Source organism: Eretmochelys imbricata, chromosome 1 (genome assembly GCF_965152235.1).
Source record: "Eretmochelys imbricata isolate rEreImb1 chromosome 1, rEreImb1.hap1, whole genome shotgun sequence".
Lineage (NCBI taxonomy): Eukaryota > Metazoa > Chordata > Testudines > Cheloniidae > Eretmochelys > Eretmochelys imbricata.
The window spans coordinates 11154049-11171298 of record NC_135572.1 but is presented as its reverse complement, the minus strand read 5'-3'; the positions used below and the strand labels follow the sequence as shown (position 1 = coordinate 11171298).

The 17250-nt window shown below is 52.3% G+C and overlaps 1 protein-coding gene across 1 annotated transcript in view; it reads right to left on the bottom strand.

Moving 5' to 3' along the window:
• Nucleotides 1–687: 687 nt before the first annotated feature.
• The window catches only part of ARRB1 (arrestin beta 1), a 176507-nt gene continuing 159944 nt past the window's right edge, over nucleotides 688–17250 (bottom strand). Inside the window, exons 13-15 of the mRNA XM_077832628.1 lie at nucleotides 10340–10410; nucleotides 9459–9510; nucleotides 688–6417 (exon numbers count right to left, since the gene is read on the bottom strand). Of these exons, the coding sequence (XP_077688754.1) occupies nucleotides 6306–6417; nucleotides 9459–9510; nucleotides 10340–10410 (235 nt within the window). The 3' untranslated portion in view covers nucleotides 688–6305. The remainder of the gene's footprint in view (nucleotides 6418–9458; nucleotides 9511–10339; nucleotides 10411–17250) is intronic.

Genomic DNA, 17250 nt, shown 5'->3' with positions numbered 1-17250 from the left:
CTTGGGGTAGTGCATGAGAGTATTTACTGAGCATTGGCCACACAGTTGGTTCTTTACTGAAAGGCAAGTAGGGGGAGAGGGTTCCAAGGGTCAGGGCTGCATGGCCGAAGGTATCACATCTTGGTGAGTTCTTCTGTGCACGTGCAGGGCCTCAGTGGAAGTTAATGGCTGCCATGTCTGCATCTGACAGCAGGTAGTGCCCTGCTGGCTAAACTCTACCCCGTTACATTATTGTAAGTCCAGCATCGCTCAATGGCGTTCTTTCATCGCCTCATAGAGGTATCTATGGAGGTATCTCAGGAGGTATCTAGTCCAATCCCCTGCTTAAAGCAGGACCTAATCCCCAACTAAATCATCCCAGCCAGGGCTTTGTCAAGCTGGGCCTTAAAAAGCTCTAAGGAAGGAGACACCACCTCCCTAGGGAACCCATTCCAGTGCTTCACCACCCTCCTAGTGAAATAGGGTTTCCTAATATCCAACCTAGACCTCCCCCACTGCAACTTGAGACCATTGCTCCTTGTTCTGTCAGCTTTGTTCTTTCAGCTTTACACCAGTGTAACCAGATCAGCATGTGCCCCTTAATGGCCTCATCTACGGCTCCCAGGACACAATACTAAGTGAACCCAACCATCCTTAAGCTACAAAACAAAGCCTCAGACACGGCAGGGCTGTGGTTCCTTCTCTGAGTTTAATAAACTAGAATAATTTATTTGACAGAACACAGAAACGTCACAGATACAGGGGAAAAACCGAAGAAGCAAGTTATCAATGAACAGTACAAAGTAACCACTTTACAAAAAGTACCACATTGCCCAGTCAGGTTACTTAAAAATAACAACGGTTGGTTTTCTCTCTCTAGCGCGCCCGACGTGCGTATATAAAGATTGAATGGGCAATGCACGGTCTCCAAACGTTCATGCTGAATGCAGGTGAGTAATGAATACGGGCAAAGATCTTTATTGAATAGAACTAACTCATCGGCGAGCTCACTACTGTCATGATGAGTGTGTCGGGGATGGGACAGCAGGAGCTGTCTGACTATACACAATCTCCTCACCCACTGTTGTCCGGGTTTTTTTTCTCACGGAGGATGGATTGTTACTGCTTTCATTGGGTGTAACACTACAGGTCTTAACATCCAACTAGCCAGAGTTGCTTGGCCCTAGCTAGAGCCAGCACCACTGGCCAAGCTCGCGAGCACAGCTGGCTGTGAGAGGGCCTCTTACTGGGGTAAATTACCCACTGGCACATGCAGTTGCCCCAAATCCAAGCCGTTGTTGGAAGGGAAATTTCACATGCCTGGTGGTGGAAGTGACATACTGTTAAGGGCCTGATCTGAAGCCCTCTGAAGGCAAGCAGAGTCTTAATGAGGCTGCCATTAGTTTCAGTGGGCTTTGGCTCAGGCCCGAGGGAATTTTCACTGGGGCACGTTAATCCCTGGGGTCACGCGGCTTGGTACAATGCAATTCCACCAGGAATGACTGCGAAATTCTGAGCTGAGTTACGCTGGTGAGCTCTGCAGCCGCTCTGCTGGGGGGTCCGTGGTGCTATTCTGGAGCTACCCCTGTGCAAATGAGATCAGCATCTGAGCGGGGTGCTGAGAGCCATTGAACCAAGCTGTAAATCCTGTACATAATGGAATCCACTTCCAGTCCCAGGGTGCTGCCGCACCCCCCAGCATGCCCAGTTCCAGCACCTATGGCCGCCGCCCCACCGAGTTTAAGGGAGACTAAGCTGGTAGAAGAAACATGCCGATGGACCTGGGGAGAGGCGAATAGCTGGGAAAGCAGGTCGCAGGCAGCTGTCAGTCAAAGTAGCCCCCACCCCAACCTAGACTCCATGCTGACCCCACCTCTCTTTGGCACGCTGCTCCCTGTCTCAAACACTCATAACTTCCCTATCCCCAGGGAAGCCGTGGCCGTCTCCCTCCCCCCGCCCCCCATTAGGTACAGCTCTGAGGTGTTCCTTAGCATTTACTAAATGGGAGGCTCTTCCTTGGCTACTCGGCACCCCTGCCCCAAACTAGCGCGCTGGGCTGCCGTTAGTGTAATTGCTTCCCTGCGAGATCTTAGCCTGGGCTGGATTCGAACCAGCGTCAACAGAATGTCCTAAGCCCCACCTGATCATCAGTGACATTCCCAGTCACTGCCTACATGCTACAGTCCTCCTGGGCTCTGCCTGCAAGGGAGTGACAACCTGGCAGCAATCAGCCGGACCCTCTGTTGCCAGTGGGTCAGACCAACTAGCTCAGGGTCCTGTCTTCGCCATTGGTCAGGAACAGATGTTTCAGAGATAGGTGCAAGGAGCTTCCCAGTGCATAGAATATTCTTGCCATGGGGGAAACGTCTTCCTAGCCTGCTCCTGCCCACTGCACCAGTTAGAAGTGGCTAATGCCTGAAGCCTGCAGGTTTTGATCCCTTCTAAAAATATTATAATTTTTAGCCCCTCTCCTGAAATTGTGGCTGTTGTCACATCTGGCTGTCAGATCCTCTTTTAAACCCTACTCTGCTCTGTGCCTGGATGTCCTGGGGTAGTGAGTTCTACAAGTTTTTCTGTGCTGTGTGTAAGGAATCTGTTATAATCCGGTTCAGTTTCACAGTGTGCCCCCTTGTCCTTGTAGTGCGAAAGGGTAAATAAGAGCAGCTGCTTTCCTTTCTCCAGCCCATTATTTTGTGCGCCTTCCTCATGCCCTCTCTTACTCATCTCCACTCTAAAGAGTCCCAGCATTTCAATCTTTCCTGAACCCCCTCTTCTGGCCTTCAAACAACCCCCAAACCCACCAACCTCATCAGCAGAAGCAAGACAGATCCAGACCCATCCACTCAAAGCGGCACCAGACTCTGCCGAAACAACAGATGTGAAACCTGCAGACATCTCTCCGCTGCTACAATGACCAGCACTCCGCCCAACCTGCCTTTCAAGACACATGGGCCCTACACGTGCCTATCACAACATGTGATGTATAAGACCCATTACAGCAAATGCCCCAACAATAACTGTGTGTGTGAAACTCGACTGTCGAATGAACTCACACAGCAAAATGATGAGACCAAAACACGCTATCACCACGGGCAAACACTTCTCACAACACGATTGCTCTGTATCAGCTCTCTCATTCCTGCTCCTCAAAGGAAACCGTCACAATGCCTTCAAAAGACGAGCCCGGGAACTTAAATGGAGAATGCTGCTAGACACCAAAAAGCATGGTCCTGGTTTTATGGCTCGTTACAATTTATAATCTACAAACCAGCCTTTGTCCTACAACTGCGGAGGTGTTAATTTCCCACTTCTCTGTAACTGGTCTCTGGCAATATGTTACCCCCTTATGCTTAACAACCTGTTCCACCTTGCACTGAGCTGTGTCCCCCTGAGTACCTGCCCCAGTCCTGGAGAAGAGCTCTGTGGAGCTCAAACGCTTGGTTCTTCCACCCCCATAAAGGCTATTCCCCCACCCAGCTTGTCCCTCTCATATCCTGGGACCAACACAGCCACAACACTACAAACACCAGTATCGGCAGGTCTCAAGGTACCCAGAATAGGCGTGAAGAATATATCAGATGGAGAGCACCCACTCTGGGTTCTCCAGGGCTTGACAGCAGAAGATGGTTTCCCATGCTTTCTCCAGAAGATTCCACATGGATGCAGATCACCACAACAGAACTTTATCCTAAGGGGCATCTTTCCTCTAAACCAGCTCTCAAATCATTTAGACAGTTAAATAATCCTGGACGGCAGAGGAAGAGAGGGGAGGAAAGATGGACCAAATCCAGCCCTGAGGGATGCCTTCAGTACAGAGCATGGAGATGGGGGTTGTCTGAGTCCTCAGTGTCCTAAGGGCTGACAGGCCCACGAGGGAGGAATGGATTACAGGCTGCAGACTGACACAGGAGAGCTGGCCATTGCTTTCTCCCAGTGTGAAAGGTTTTCTTTAAATCTAATCTGGCCACTATTGACGAGTGAGTGAGTGTGTATGTGTGTGAGATATATATATATACACACACGCTCCCCTGCAGTCCCGGCACAGAAGATAAAGACATTATGGGTTTCGAAGACGCGACGATACTTTGGCTTCAAAGTGTTATTTTCAGTCACAGGATCAGCCTTGTCCAATCCCATTGGCCCTGGAAATCAAACACCACTGACCTCTTCAGGATTTTTCTCTCCTGCATTCCTAGGGTCAGGTGTGCGCACGGCCGTGGAGCTGATGGGGGCCCAAAGCAGAGTTTACCTCCAATGGAATAAATGCAAACACTGAATGTGCAGCTTACCACCCTGTTCCAGCCACTCTGTGGGGGCTCGTCCTACAGGCCAAACCCAGCCAAACCTCGTACGGGCCTCAGAGCGTTTTGCCTTGGCAAGGCCTCCAGGATTGGTCCCTTACGACTCAAACAACCTCGTCCATAGCCTTTATGGAGGAACTAGAAAGGCAAAGCCCAGAGAGCAGGAATCTCCTTCTAACGCCTCATGCTAGGACCATTCCCTTGCTTCCGCGATGGAAGGGACTGGGACTACGATCCTGCCTGTTTCTCTTGTCATGCCTAGGCCCGGAAATTGCCATTCACACCTTCCCCCCTTAACCTATGGATCCCAGCGCTCATCACTTCACAGCACCCCAGCCACACGCCAGGCCTATGGGGTGGAGAACAGCGTGGGACAGCGCACGGCCTGGGTTACACACAGCCACTGTGCTGCGGTAACTCCGCCCCGGCTGGCGGGCGAGCAGGTGGCTGAGTTCACAGTGAGGCACGTGTGTCCCTGTGCTAACGGCTTGAGCAGTCGCCAGAGACGATCTGCCTTTGGCAGCGCACGCTGCGACTCACTCGCCTGACTGACTGATTCCTGCCTCCTGCAGCTGGCCCCTCTGGCCTCCTGGAAATGGCCAAACGCAGCCGGCCCCATCCTTAAAGAGCCACTGTTCCAGTTTGCCAGGCTGAGGATGGGCCGGCTGGTGCCCACTGCCTCCCATGTGCCAGCGGGCATCCGAACTCACTGTGGAATGGCTGCAGCTTGTGATCATGAGCAGCCCAAGTCCATGGCACGGCACACAAGGCGCAGGATGAGAGATGGGAAGCCCAGTGCAGAGGTTCATCAACAATTCAGGGAAGGAGATCCCAGAGCAGCAGTTCCCCAACCCTATGATGTCCACACTGGGGGCCAGCGCTCTCAGCACACTTGTCTGAACTGCTGGTGACCATCTCTCTCTCCAGTGATGGGCACAAAAGCCATTTCCCATCATCCCTCCTCTAAACATGCCGGATTAGGGGCACAGTGTGTTGCAGAAGAAACTAAGCTACTGGGGTCGATCCTCTAGCAGCCCCTTTCTCCTGACTCTGTAGAAGCTGAGTGGAACGGGCAGGGATCACGTAAGGTGACGCTTCCCCCAGGCAGGAACCCTTGTCCAGTCCTACCTGCAGCTAACAGTGGGCTCTGCATAGCCTCCCTGAGTGGCCAGCAGGAGCGCCCTGGCCCCGCCAGTCCTCCACCACTTCCTGCAAGACCCTGTGTGGGGCTAGGATCCTGGTGGGAGTCAAAGCAAGGCCAGCATGGGACCCACACTGGGGCGTCTAGTTACCCTCAAGGGAGGGAGTTCCTTGCCGTCAGCCAGCCAGGTGAGGGACAGGGGCTGGGGGCCAGCAGGCTGGGGCGTGGGCACAGAGCTGTGTGCTAAGAGTAGGCACTTAGCACAGACCTGCAGGCTTTGCCAATAGGCTGTGACCCGCGGGGAGGGCGAGTTACAGCCCGGGACTCAGTGCAGTCAGCTGATTGGTGTCACAACTGTTCTCCAGCCAGGGTGTGGAACTGTGCCCGCTTCGTACATTGTCCCATCTGCAGTGAAAACAATTTGCCTAGAAAATAAACCCTTTCACACGCATTGTCTGCCCTACCCCTTCCTCCCACCCCCGTAACAAAGATTTGTCTTGTCTGGATTATACAAAATGCATAAAAGATGCAGATCATATGAAAGGGCTGAGAGCAGCTGCTCCAGAGTGAAAACAGGGCCAGGAACTAGAGGGGGCCAAATCCTAAGAGGTGTTGAGTGTCGGTGACACCTGATTGCTGCAATCCCCCTCAGGATCCGGCCCACCGCCCTGTGCTCGTTCTCTGAGACAGCTGATGAGACTTCAGCCTAGGTAGCTAGATGCACAGTGATAAATATGGCACAGCTGTAAGGTTATAATTGCCGTCACCATCTGGGTGATCCATAGGCTCCCGGTACATGTAGAAAAAAAAAATCATACAAAATATAAGAAGCCTAATGCAGAGGTGTTACTGGAAACAAACAAAACTGGTTAAAAGAATCCCATTTATCTGTCATTCAGCTGTGGCGAGTTTGTCCCCTCCTCATCTTCCTCCTTGTCGTCTTTCATGCCCTTCAGTCTCTGCCGGGCGAAGTCTTCAAACACAATGTCGTCGTCACTGGCAGAAGACACAGGGACAAGGTTACAATGGAACGGGTGGGAGGCAACTGCGTCCCCTGGTGCCCGTGCTGGGACCTTGCTTCGCAACTAGGGGCAGGTGGGCTGGCTCTGGCCTCACCTGATCATACAGGTTGGGAAGTCTCGTTCGGTCTCTGCTGTTATTGGGTTCGCTGTGGGGAAAAAGGAGTGGAGGGAGCAGCTAGCAAAAGCAGCCCCTGGGAAATGAGTGCCAGAGGGAGCAGAGAGGGGGAGATGCGGAGTATATAGGGCATCCTGTGGGGCCAGCTCAGTTTAAGGGAATGGGGATCCTACCCTCACAACAGCAGAAGCTCCCCTTGAGCTAAAGAAACACCTAGTCAGCAGTGACGTTTTGTAAGGAGTGAGGAGTGGGGATCAGACGTCAGTTACAGGAGCAAAGGGTTCGCGAGGTGCCTTCTGCAATGATCAGAACCTCACAGGCCGTCGCTGCTCAGTACAGGCTCTGCGAGGGCCAGTCCTGCCAGGCACCCAGTGAGGCATCACAGCTGGAAACAACCTCACGCACTCGTATCGGGCAAGGGAGCAGGACCTGAGAGCGGGGCTGAAATCAAAGCCACAAACAGAGGTCTAGTCACCTCTTGGTTCTCCCAGCGAGCCCCGAGTGATTTTTAGTGGGGGAGTTACCCTAGGCACAGCAGGAGGAGATATTGGCACCAGCCAACTAACCATGGTCCGAACCTGCAGCATTTGAGTTTCAAATAACTCCCAAAGTTTGGAGTTGTTTGGGCCCAGGGTTTTGATCTCTGCCCCCAGATCATCCCCTAAACCCGTTTTTTTTTTTTTTTTCGCCTTCATAACCAGGGCTGAAGAGGAACTAAGGGTCTTTTCATCAGGAACTGTGTGGCATATAGAGAGGGCACGGGGGCGGAGGAATATGGGTTATGCAAGATGGCACTTGCTATAAAAATAACCAGGGATGAGTTGCTAGGTAGTGCATTAGCTTTCCTGCAGTTAGGCAGATTAAGCCTGTTTAAAGGGGTTGTTTTTGCGTTAAAACACAGAAATCGATTGAGTGGAATCCGCTCTTACAGGAAGGCCTGCAGCCGCTGCAAGAGGATGTGTCCAAGACAGGCGGACGCAAACCACTGACTGACGCAAACCAGTGCAGCTGGCACATGGATACAGAATCTAAACAGGGGATTTGAGCATCACACTTTAGCTCAGAAGGTGCACTGGACACCCAAGACCAGGGGACACCGGGATGATGTTGTGGGTCCTCCTGCCAGCTCTGTGTATTGCTTAGTCTTAGGGAAGCATGATCATAGTCAGGGTTTATAGTGACATTGAGTACAGCGTACAGGGTGTACTTCTTTTGGTAAAAAGCCCATCAGCCTTTGGGAAATAAAGGTACTTCCAGTGAATTGTTGACTCAAAGCCTTACGACTGGAACTGGATCCCAAAATTCCAATGGGGTCGGGGGGTCTAAGTACCGGAACAGGGATGGATACAAGCAAATCTCTACAGAATGACGCAGACTTGGTATCGTCAATACAGCTGATTTGGCTTCCAAGCTACCAATTTGCTAGATAGGGTGGAGGGGACATGGAATATGCAATAAGGAGCAGAGAAGGCAGAAAGAACGAGAAAGCGGTTCCAGCAGACAGGTACCAGACAAATTCTGATGAAGAGAGCCCTGAATTTCCATGCCGCATGGAGAATTTACTGGCTCACGACTCATCTGGGAAATGGCTTTGATCTAACCCCCAAATGAAACACATTTTCACTCTGAGGCGGGCAACACAGTGGAATTCGGTTAAAAGGAGTGATGTGGGCAACTCCTCCACAGCGTCAGGCCACTTGAGAGAAAGCTCCCTGGATCACATTGTCCGGAGAAGCCAGATTTCCACAGTGCCATGACAGTGGGTTTCTGACAGGCATCTTCGTACCAAGGCAGGTCAGCCAGACTATTACACGGTCTCTAACATTCAGTACCGTATGCTTTTCGTGGCCCCCAGAAAGGCGCAAGAGCCTTTCTCGACTTGGACAACATCACAGAAAACCAGTCAGCCCCAATCCCCACTCATCTTTATAGGCAAGGGGTAAATGCGTCAGGATCTAGGGGCTCTGGAGTTTGGAAATCTGGCTGACACTCTGGGTGCCCACCCATAGGCACCCAGGGGTGGGATTTTCCAAAGCCTCTAAGTCTGAGGAGCTTTTCAAATCCCAGCAGCCTGGTTTTCAGAGGTGCCCTATAATGCCCTGCAGCCCAAAATCTCAATCAACCACTGATCTGGGGGCCCCCCCAATTTCTAGGCCCAACTTGAAAAGCCTGGGGCCTGGGTTTCAGCAGCACCGAGTGCCCATGGCTCCCACTGAAGGCCACAAGAGCTGTATGTGCCTCTCTGAGGAGCCAGGGCTTGGTGCACATCATGTTACCCCAAAATTTGAGGCACCCAAAATCAGTGACCACTTCTGAACATTTGTCCGTTAGCGCCTGACTTGCGCCTTGGTTGCCTGCGACAGCAGGGGCTGGACTCGGTGAAGTCAACGAAAGCTGCTGTAGATGCTCAGCCCCTCTGAAAAAATCAGACCGCCCTTAACATTAGGTGGCTAAATATGGATTCAGCTTTAGGCACCCAAGGGTGGCCTACGATTTGAGCCACAGAACTTAACGTCTCCCTCAAGCGGCACTCGCTAAAACCAGATTCCACTGTGTGAAGTCCAAGGCCGGCTGTGACAACACAATGACATGGATGCAACAGAGCAAAATACAACTCAGAGACAGAGAAGGTGGTTTCTTACTATGCTTTTCCTGTTGCAAAACACATGCAAGATGGTTATCATGCCAAAAAAGAAAGAAAAGAAACATACACCCCATGCATTAAAGGTTACGTTCAGGTGAGTTAATCATTGACTGTTACATGGAAATGATATTGACCGAATTATGTCTAGCTCAGTTAGCTGGTTATTGAGTTACATGCAAATGAGTGGATCACTGATTGAGTTCATATGCAAATGAGTCAACATTCCCATATAGGCTCTGGGATGATTTTAGCTTACTTTGTATCAAGCTCTATGAGATTTGTATCTATGGGAGCTTCATTCTCTGGAACTAAACACAGGAAATTATTGCACATGGTTAGTTACTTGACAAAATAATGAATAACCTTTACACCGCTTCTTTCATCCCACAGCACCACAAGCTCTGGGCACAAGCCTGCCATCCTTGCTTGGACAAAACTCCCTTGGAAATCAGTGGGGGAATGGGATTTGGCCTCAAATGCACCAGACCAGGTCTGAAATGCTGCCATCTCTGGGGTGGAGAGTGGCAATCAACCCATACATCGCATGGGATAATACTTAGTCCTGCCATGAGTGCAGGGGACTGGACTCGCTGACTTCTCGGGGTCCCTTCCAGGCCTATGGATTGTATGGCAGCACTGGGGAGAGGAAACCGTTAGCCATAACGCTGGAATCAACACCCCGACTCATATAAAGAGAACCACGGATCTTTACCATCCACGTGGAGCCACCAGCGAGTTCTTCTATGGCAATCCACATGGAGGTCAATTTATCTGCCTCAGAAGGATGAAGGGCCTGGACCACGTCTACTGCACCATTTACACAGGCAAAGGGGCATTTGCAACTATGTCACTGCACATGCAACGTGGTCTCTAGGCGATTCCAGGATCTGCAGGCCCAGCAGGAGCTCACACACTGTGGGACTTTCAGCGGCTACTAATCTGACTCCTCCCTCCCCGCCAGTATGCTGCTTGTTAGTGTTTACACGGACCCCTTTTCTGAAACCTCAGTTCCGGCACAGGCCAGTTCTGTATCTAACAAACCCACCCAGCCAGCGACACCCCTGCCCGGCGGGCTTGGTTCAGAACCGCAGAGCAAGTCCCGAAGCCACGAGGGGACGAGAAACGGGTTCAACTCACCATCCCGGTGCAAGGGTTCTTCCTTGGGCTTGGGGTGCATAAGTGTGAAAGGCAGTTCCACAGCAACGTCACTGAAACAGACCCGGAGACCCGGATGAGAAGCGATGGATGAGGGCGACCAGGCCTGCGGGGGCTTTGATAGCTGGCTCCGGAATGACACGGCAGGTATTTTAATGAAATACTCTGTCCTGCCCCGGGATGGGCCTGATTCCTGCCCCCAACTGAAATTCCGCCACTGAGCAGGCTCCGGCCCTGAAGCATGATGTACAGACACCGCATCGCAGTGTGTCTACATGACACTGCTGAGGAGAGCCGGCTTTGACAGCAGCTCTCTCGCGCCACCTGCTGGCGGATTGGAGTATTTTGGCAGCCGCAACAGATCGAAGACAGGTTTCAGAGGGGTAGCGGTGTTAGTCTGTATCAGCAAAAACAGCGAGGCGTCCTTGTGGCACCTTAGAGACTGACGGATTTATTTGGGCAGGACTCCACGTTGTTTTTAACAGATTGAAGTGTTTTTCCAATTGCAAAAGAAGCATTTCAACTGGAGTGGAGGCCAGATTCTGCTCCCTGTGACATCAGTGTAAATCCTGCGCACTTTGGTCCTGGATTTATAGTCCCCATTTTGATTCTCCTCTCACACCCATGTTTCACTAGGAGGGTGGTGAAGCACTGGAATGGGTTCCCTAGGGAGGTGGTGGAATCTCCATCCTTAGAGGTCTTTAAGGTCAGGCGTGACAAAGCCCTGGCTGGGATGATTGAGTTGGGGTTGGTCCTACTTTGAGCAGGGGGTTGGACTAGATGACCTCCTGAGGTCCCTTCCAACCCTGATATTCTATGATTCTATTATTCAGCTGGGGCTTCTGGGTGCAACTTTAATACAAATAATAAATAATGCAGAGTAAAATCCTGGGAAATGATCTCCCAGCGTCCCCCAGATGGAGCTCAGCTGTTCTCAGTGGTGCCAGATGACACAACGAGGAGCAATGGTCTGAAGTTGCAGTGGGGGAGGTCTAGGTTGGATATTAGGATACACTATTTCACTAGGAGGGTGGTGAAGCACTGGAATGGGTTCCCTAGGGACGTGATGGAATCTCCATCCTTAGAGGTCTTTAAGGGCTCGACAAAGCCCTGGCTGGGATGATTTAGTTGGGGATTGGTCCTGCTTTGAGCAGGGGGTTGGACTAGGTGACCTCCTGAGGTCTCTTCCAACCCTGATCTTCTATGACGCTACGATTCTAAGGCAGGCGGGACTCCGTTGAAGTCAGTGGAGCCCCTATCTCTGTCGTAGCTACTGCAGTGATACTAAGCCACATGCTGACACATGGACACTGAAGTACATGGAGTCTCAAGGAGTAAAGTTGGAGCTAATGAGAACAGTGTTATACCCCTGAAATGGTAAGTGTCTCCTCTCTACCCCTCCTCTAGCAGGCTCAGTGGCCTTGGCTGTTATAAAGGCCTGAGAGCCCTACTCCTGGGCTCGAATCGCCAGTCATCTCCTTCGAAGGACACTCAACGGCTGTAGGGGCAGAAGCGGGAGAGACTCGGAAAGCTGAGCTGTGCGTTTCTACACTAGGAACTTCTCGATTTGGAGAGAGTCCGAGAAGCTCTCTGCAGCCAGTTCACTCTGAGATTAGCTGCAGGGCTGCTGCCCCTCTAGACCCCGTGAAAACAAAGATGGCCGAGTCAGTCTGGTTTTCAGTGCTGGTGCAAGGAGCTAGCCTTGCCGACTGAAGTCTGGCTCAGTCCCAGCATAAATATGGGATCAGCAGAGACTGGGTGGGTTTCCCCCACACGGCCCACCTCTACGAGTGAGAGGGGAGATCAGGCTCAAGGACCCATTCAATCCTTGGCCTCGCCACCAAAGGCTGCCAACAATGAGCCAAATGTGAGAACAGCTTTGGGGGCTACCTGTCTCTGATGGAGCAGACTGAGGCCACATGCTGCCTACACCTGGCCAACGCACCGCTGTCAAGGGGTAGCAGCTCTTGACCCATGCTAAATCTGAACTGGCAGCCACAAGACGCCAGGTGCTCTCTCTGTTACCAACCCAAGCAGCCATCCGATCCCCATCACGAAACAACAGGAGAGAAGCCAGTTTCAATGGTGGAGAGGGAGGCTGTCTGAGAAGGGACATAACTCAAATCCTCCATCTCAGAAACACGTCCATCGCGTAATTAAACACATGCGTTGCAGCTGGTCTACCTAGGGTGCCTCTCGCTGCAGCAGTGACCCTCCGAGCCACACTAAGCCCGACACTGAGGCATGTGCACAGTGATCACCTGCTACTGAGTGAGGTGGGAAAATCATATATACACTGACAAGCAGCAATCACACGTCAGCCCAGGCTCAGAAGGCCAGTCCAGGCAGCCAGTCTGAGCTCGCCTGGGAACATATGGTTTTTGCAGCTTACCCAGCAGGAGGTAAACGACCACTTTAGGTGTGATTTCTAGTTGTGTCCGGACATGCTGTAGGTGGTACCAGGCTCCTCTCACTGCCCTACGTAGTGTGTGTGAGGTAGAGTTTAATATGTGATAAAGCCGTCACGCAGCGTGACATACACATTTCTGAATGGAAAGGCTCGATTCATGCCCTTGCATGGGTCCCCATCATTAGCACCAGTTATTCTCCTCCTCATTCAACCCGATTCCTCCCAGCACAGGTAGACAAGTCAGGGCACGCAGAATGTGCAATGTAACAGACCAGGCGGTGATCGACAGGGAAGGCCAGGGAAGGAGGACAGAGAAAAGGATATGATAGGAAGGTTGCACAAAACTTCTAGGTCTGCGCTGCACTGACAAGATCTGCAGTTTATCCTTTGGATGTCTGGGACATTTGCAAAACGGTCTCTAATTAGTTGCAAATTAAATAACCAGCTGGACAACCTCTTCCTACAGACTTAGGTACAGAGACGAATTGAAAGACATGGCACCGGATGAAAGGTCATCCCAGCCCCACCGGCTGACCAGCATTTGTTTATTCTCAGGGAAATACCGGTTTCCATTCTTTGTGGCTCAGCACCACTGAGTTGGCAGAAGATCAGTTCCACTGGGCTCCCTCCCTCTTCCCCTTTCACCTCCCTCCCCGGGGCTCGAACCAGCTTTGTGGTTAGTCACTGGCTGAGATGGACTCTGTGGCGAGACCTTCATGCCCCAGCAGCAGTAAATCTTTCATGGTGGCAATGGTTCTCAGGGCTGTGGACTTTTCACACCCCTGCGCGAGGTCGTTTTACCGATGTTCGTTTGTAGTGCAGCCCTGGCTAGAGATGCACTGGTTTTAAATGAGAGACACGAGGCAGGTGAGGTCCTATTTTTTACTGGACCAAGGCCTGTTGGTGAAAGAGACAAGCTTTTGACACAAAGCTCTGGGGCGCTCGGAAGCTTGTCTCTTTCACCAACAGAAGTTTGTCCAGTAAAAGTAATTACCTCACCCGCCTTGTGGCTCTCATCTCCTGGGACTACAGCACCAGGGCAAACAGTGGAGGAGAGTGTTTAAATGACAGCGGAGATTCTGAAGAACAAGACAACAGCTCAGAGACCTGCTGGTTTACCATACGAGCACATATCGACTGTCTCCGCGCCCTTCCCCTCACTCACTCAGAGCCAACCTGCCCTGGGCCAACAGGAGAGTGCTGGGAGCCACCGCCTAGTTCCCCTCACTCTGCAACCCCTGGGCACGGCTGCTTTGGGCACAGAGCATCTACCAGCACCTCAGTGAAAGGGCTGGGTGATAAACCCAGTACGTCCCGACTGGTAACTCAAATGCTTACAACGACCCTGCAGTTACATAGGCAGCGTCCCTGAACCGACAGAGGGCAGCGCCTCCCAGTCTGGGGATTGCCAAAGGCAGTAAATACGGAACTGAGTGAAGGGTTTATCGGCAGAGTTTGTCATCTTCCTCCCGCGGGGAAGCCAGGAAGACATGCTGGGGTTTGGGTGGAGAAGGAACAGAAGGAAAAAGAAAAGACCAAGTGGACGAAGGAAAAGCTGGCGAGGGGTGACCAGGATGAGGAAAACAAAGGAGGGGTCTGAAAGATCATGAATGAAAAGCCGGGCTGCCAGCGTCCGCGCGGCACCGCCAGAGCGGGCAGAGCTGGAAAGTGTTACCTGGATGCAAGATCTCCCAGCAGGCTGGCAGAGTCCAAAGGAGACAAGAGAATTAGTCACCAGTTTAACAAAAAAAAAAAGAAAAAAAGAAAAGCACAGGCAGCCAACAGGTCGGAACGCAGGAACCGGGCCCGAGATCGACTCCCAGCTCCACAGCCCCTTGGCACGATCACACCACCCTGAACGTGTGTGTCTAGCCCAGGTCCTGCTGGGATCCCCCATTACACCACTCTCAAGCGGGCCTCTCTATGACATGTGCCGCTTCCTGCCGGATCCGTGGGAACCAGCAGAGCACTTTATGGGGTGCTGCAGGGCCTGAGGAGGAACTGGGGAAGTGGGGGCTAGAGACAGGACATAACAACCAGCCTTCCCCACCAGGCAGCTGGTAGAATCATAGGCATGTAGGACTGGAAAGGACCTCGAGAGGTCACCAAGACCAGCCTGGCACGGAGGCAGGACCAAGTCCCTCAGTCGCGCCTGCCCATCAAAGGCTCCTGACCTCTGACTTGCCAGGACCCGCAAGCAGGATGTCAGCAGATAACATCAGGGGAAGGTTGCACAACAGATAAGTGAGGCCTCCCCCCTACAAGCAGAGAGATCTCACGCCCCTACCTCGGAAGCAGCCATCACCGTGGGATCTATCCTGAGCAGGCCCCTCCCAGCCAGGTCCCACCCCACAGGTGGGAAGGGATGGATTTGGGACAGAGATGACGGATGTCTGTCTCCGGGACTAAGGCTGAGAATCTGAGCATTCAGCCGGCACAGAGACAGAGGCAGGGCACAGGTGATGCGCTCACCACAGCATTAGAGCCCAGACTGCCGAGGGCAGTTAGCCAGAAATGGGCTCAAATCTGAGGCTAGATCAGAGCCCGCAAGGAGGGGCAGGGCTCAAGTAAGTGGGACAGGGGGGTCAGAGCAGAGCTGGGAGCTGGCTTAGTAAAAGGAGCAACAAAGACTAGTGCCGGATCAGAAGGCAAAGCTCCAGCCAAGGAGCCTGCCTCCCACTGGAGGAAACAGCATCATGGGCCAACCCATCAGCCCACACCCAGCTAGTGACGGTGACCAGCAAGTACGTAGCATCCCATCAGCCCCACTGGTGAGAGCTCCCTAAAGATCCAGGGGCTGCCATGGAGCAGAATGGGGGGTTTGGAGTCAGGTCTCCGCCACTAGGCAGCTCCCTGGAGCCACGGGTGGGTTTCTGAGCCACGTTCCTCCCAGGACCCGTCCCCAGTGGCTGCTATGTTCTGCCATCCTTTAGTGGCTAAGCATCTCCCCCGGCTGTCATTTGCTGAGCCCACCTGTCTGCGGGATGTAATCAGCACCAACAAGACCTCATCACATCACTTCCCCGCAGCTGCTTGCGATGGGTTGTCACGAGAGACAGATCCTGGTGACACAGGATTTGTATTACTAGAGCAGCTTCCCTGCGAGAATCTCAAAGCTCGTCACAGACACTATCAGTCGCTCTCCACCTCTCCGTGTAGAACAAGGCATCAGTATCACTAGCCTCTCTTTAGGCTCAGGGGCCGGCAACAGCAGGTCAGTGGCAGCATCAGGAATTAAACCCAGGTCTTATTGCTGGCTGAATTCCTGCTCTCCCTGGGTTACTGTATTGGAAGGAGGCTCCTGAGGGAGTGAATCGAAGGTTCTCTTCACACCCCAGGTTGGCAGCCAGGACGTGCCAATCATAGAATATCAGGGCTGGAAGGGACCTCAGGAGGTCATCTAGTCCAACCCCCTGCTCAAAGCAGGACCAATCCACAACTAAATCATCCCAGCCCGGGCTTTGTCAAGCCTGACCTTGAAAACCTCTAAGGAAGGAGATTCCACCACCTCCCTAGGTAACCCATTCCAGTGCTTCACCACCCTCCTAGTGAAAAAGTTTTTCCTAATATCCAACCTGCAGTGTGGGAGGTTTTTCCTAAACCTCCAACACTGCAACTTGAGACCATTGCTCCTTGTTCTGTCATCTGCTACCACGGAGAACAGTCTAGATCCATCCTCTTTGGAACCCCCTTTCAGATAGTTGAAAGCAGCTATCAAATCCCCCCTCATTCTTCTCTTCTGCAGACTAAATAATCCCAGTTCCCTCAGCCTCTCCTCGTAAGTCATGTGCTCCAGTCCCGTAATCATTTTGTTGCCCTCTGCTGGACTCTTTCCAATTTTTCCACATCCTTCTTGTAGTGTGGGGCCCAAAACTGGACACAGTACTCCAGATGAGGCCTCACCAATGCCGAATAGAGGGGAATGATCACATCCCTCGATCTGCTGGCAATGCTCCTACTTATACAGCCCAAAATGCCGTTCGCCTTCTTGGCAACAAGGGCACACGGTTGACTCATATCCAGCTTCTCATCCACTGTCACCCCTAGGTCCAATGCCCCCTACAGAGATCGCACCACACTGTACTTTGGAAGCTGCCCTTAGCCTGGCCCTCAAACCTCCCCACCCCCTTCCATGGTAAACAAGGGGATGTCTACACTGCACCCCTAGCCTTGTTGCCTGATCCTTGTGATTGGTTAACAACAATTGTACCGACTGACACTGATTTAATGAGCCAGGGCTAACAGAGTTCTTGCCCCAGAATCAGACTCCACAGAACAAAAACTGACAAGTTCGAGGTCTTGTTGGGAACCCCAAGCTGCATGGCAAAGACCTGCACACACAGGGCACTGCCCATCCTTAGCCACGGAAAGCTCCAATTCCCACCTTTCCCTGGGGACCTGGTGGTGCGAGACAAAGGACCAGCCCTGTCCCTGGCCTGCCCAATGCATCCAGTGGTCCAGATTTGTGGTAGATACCACTGAA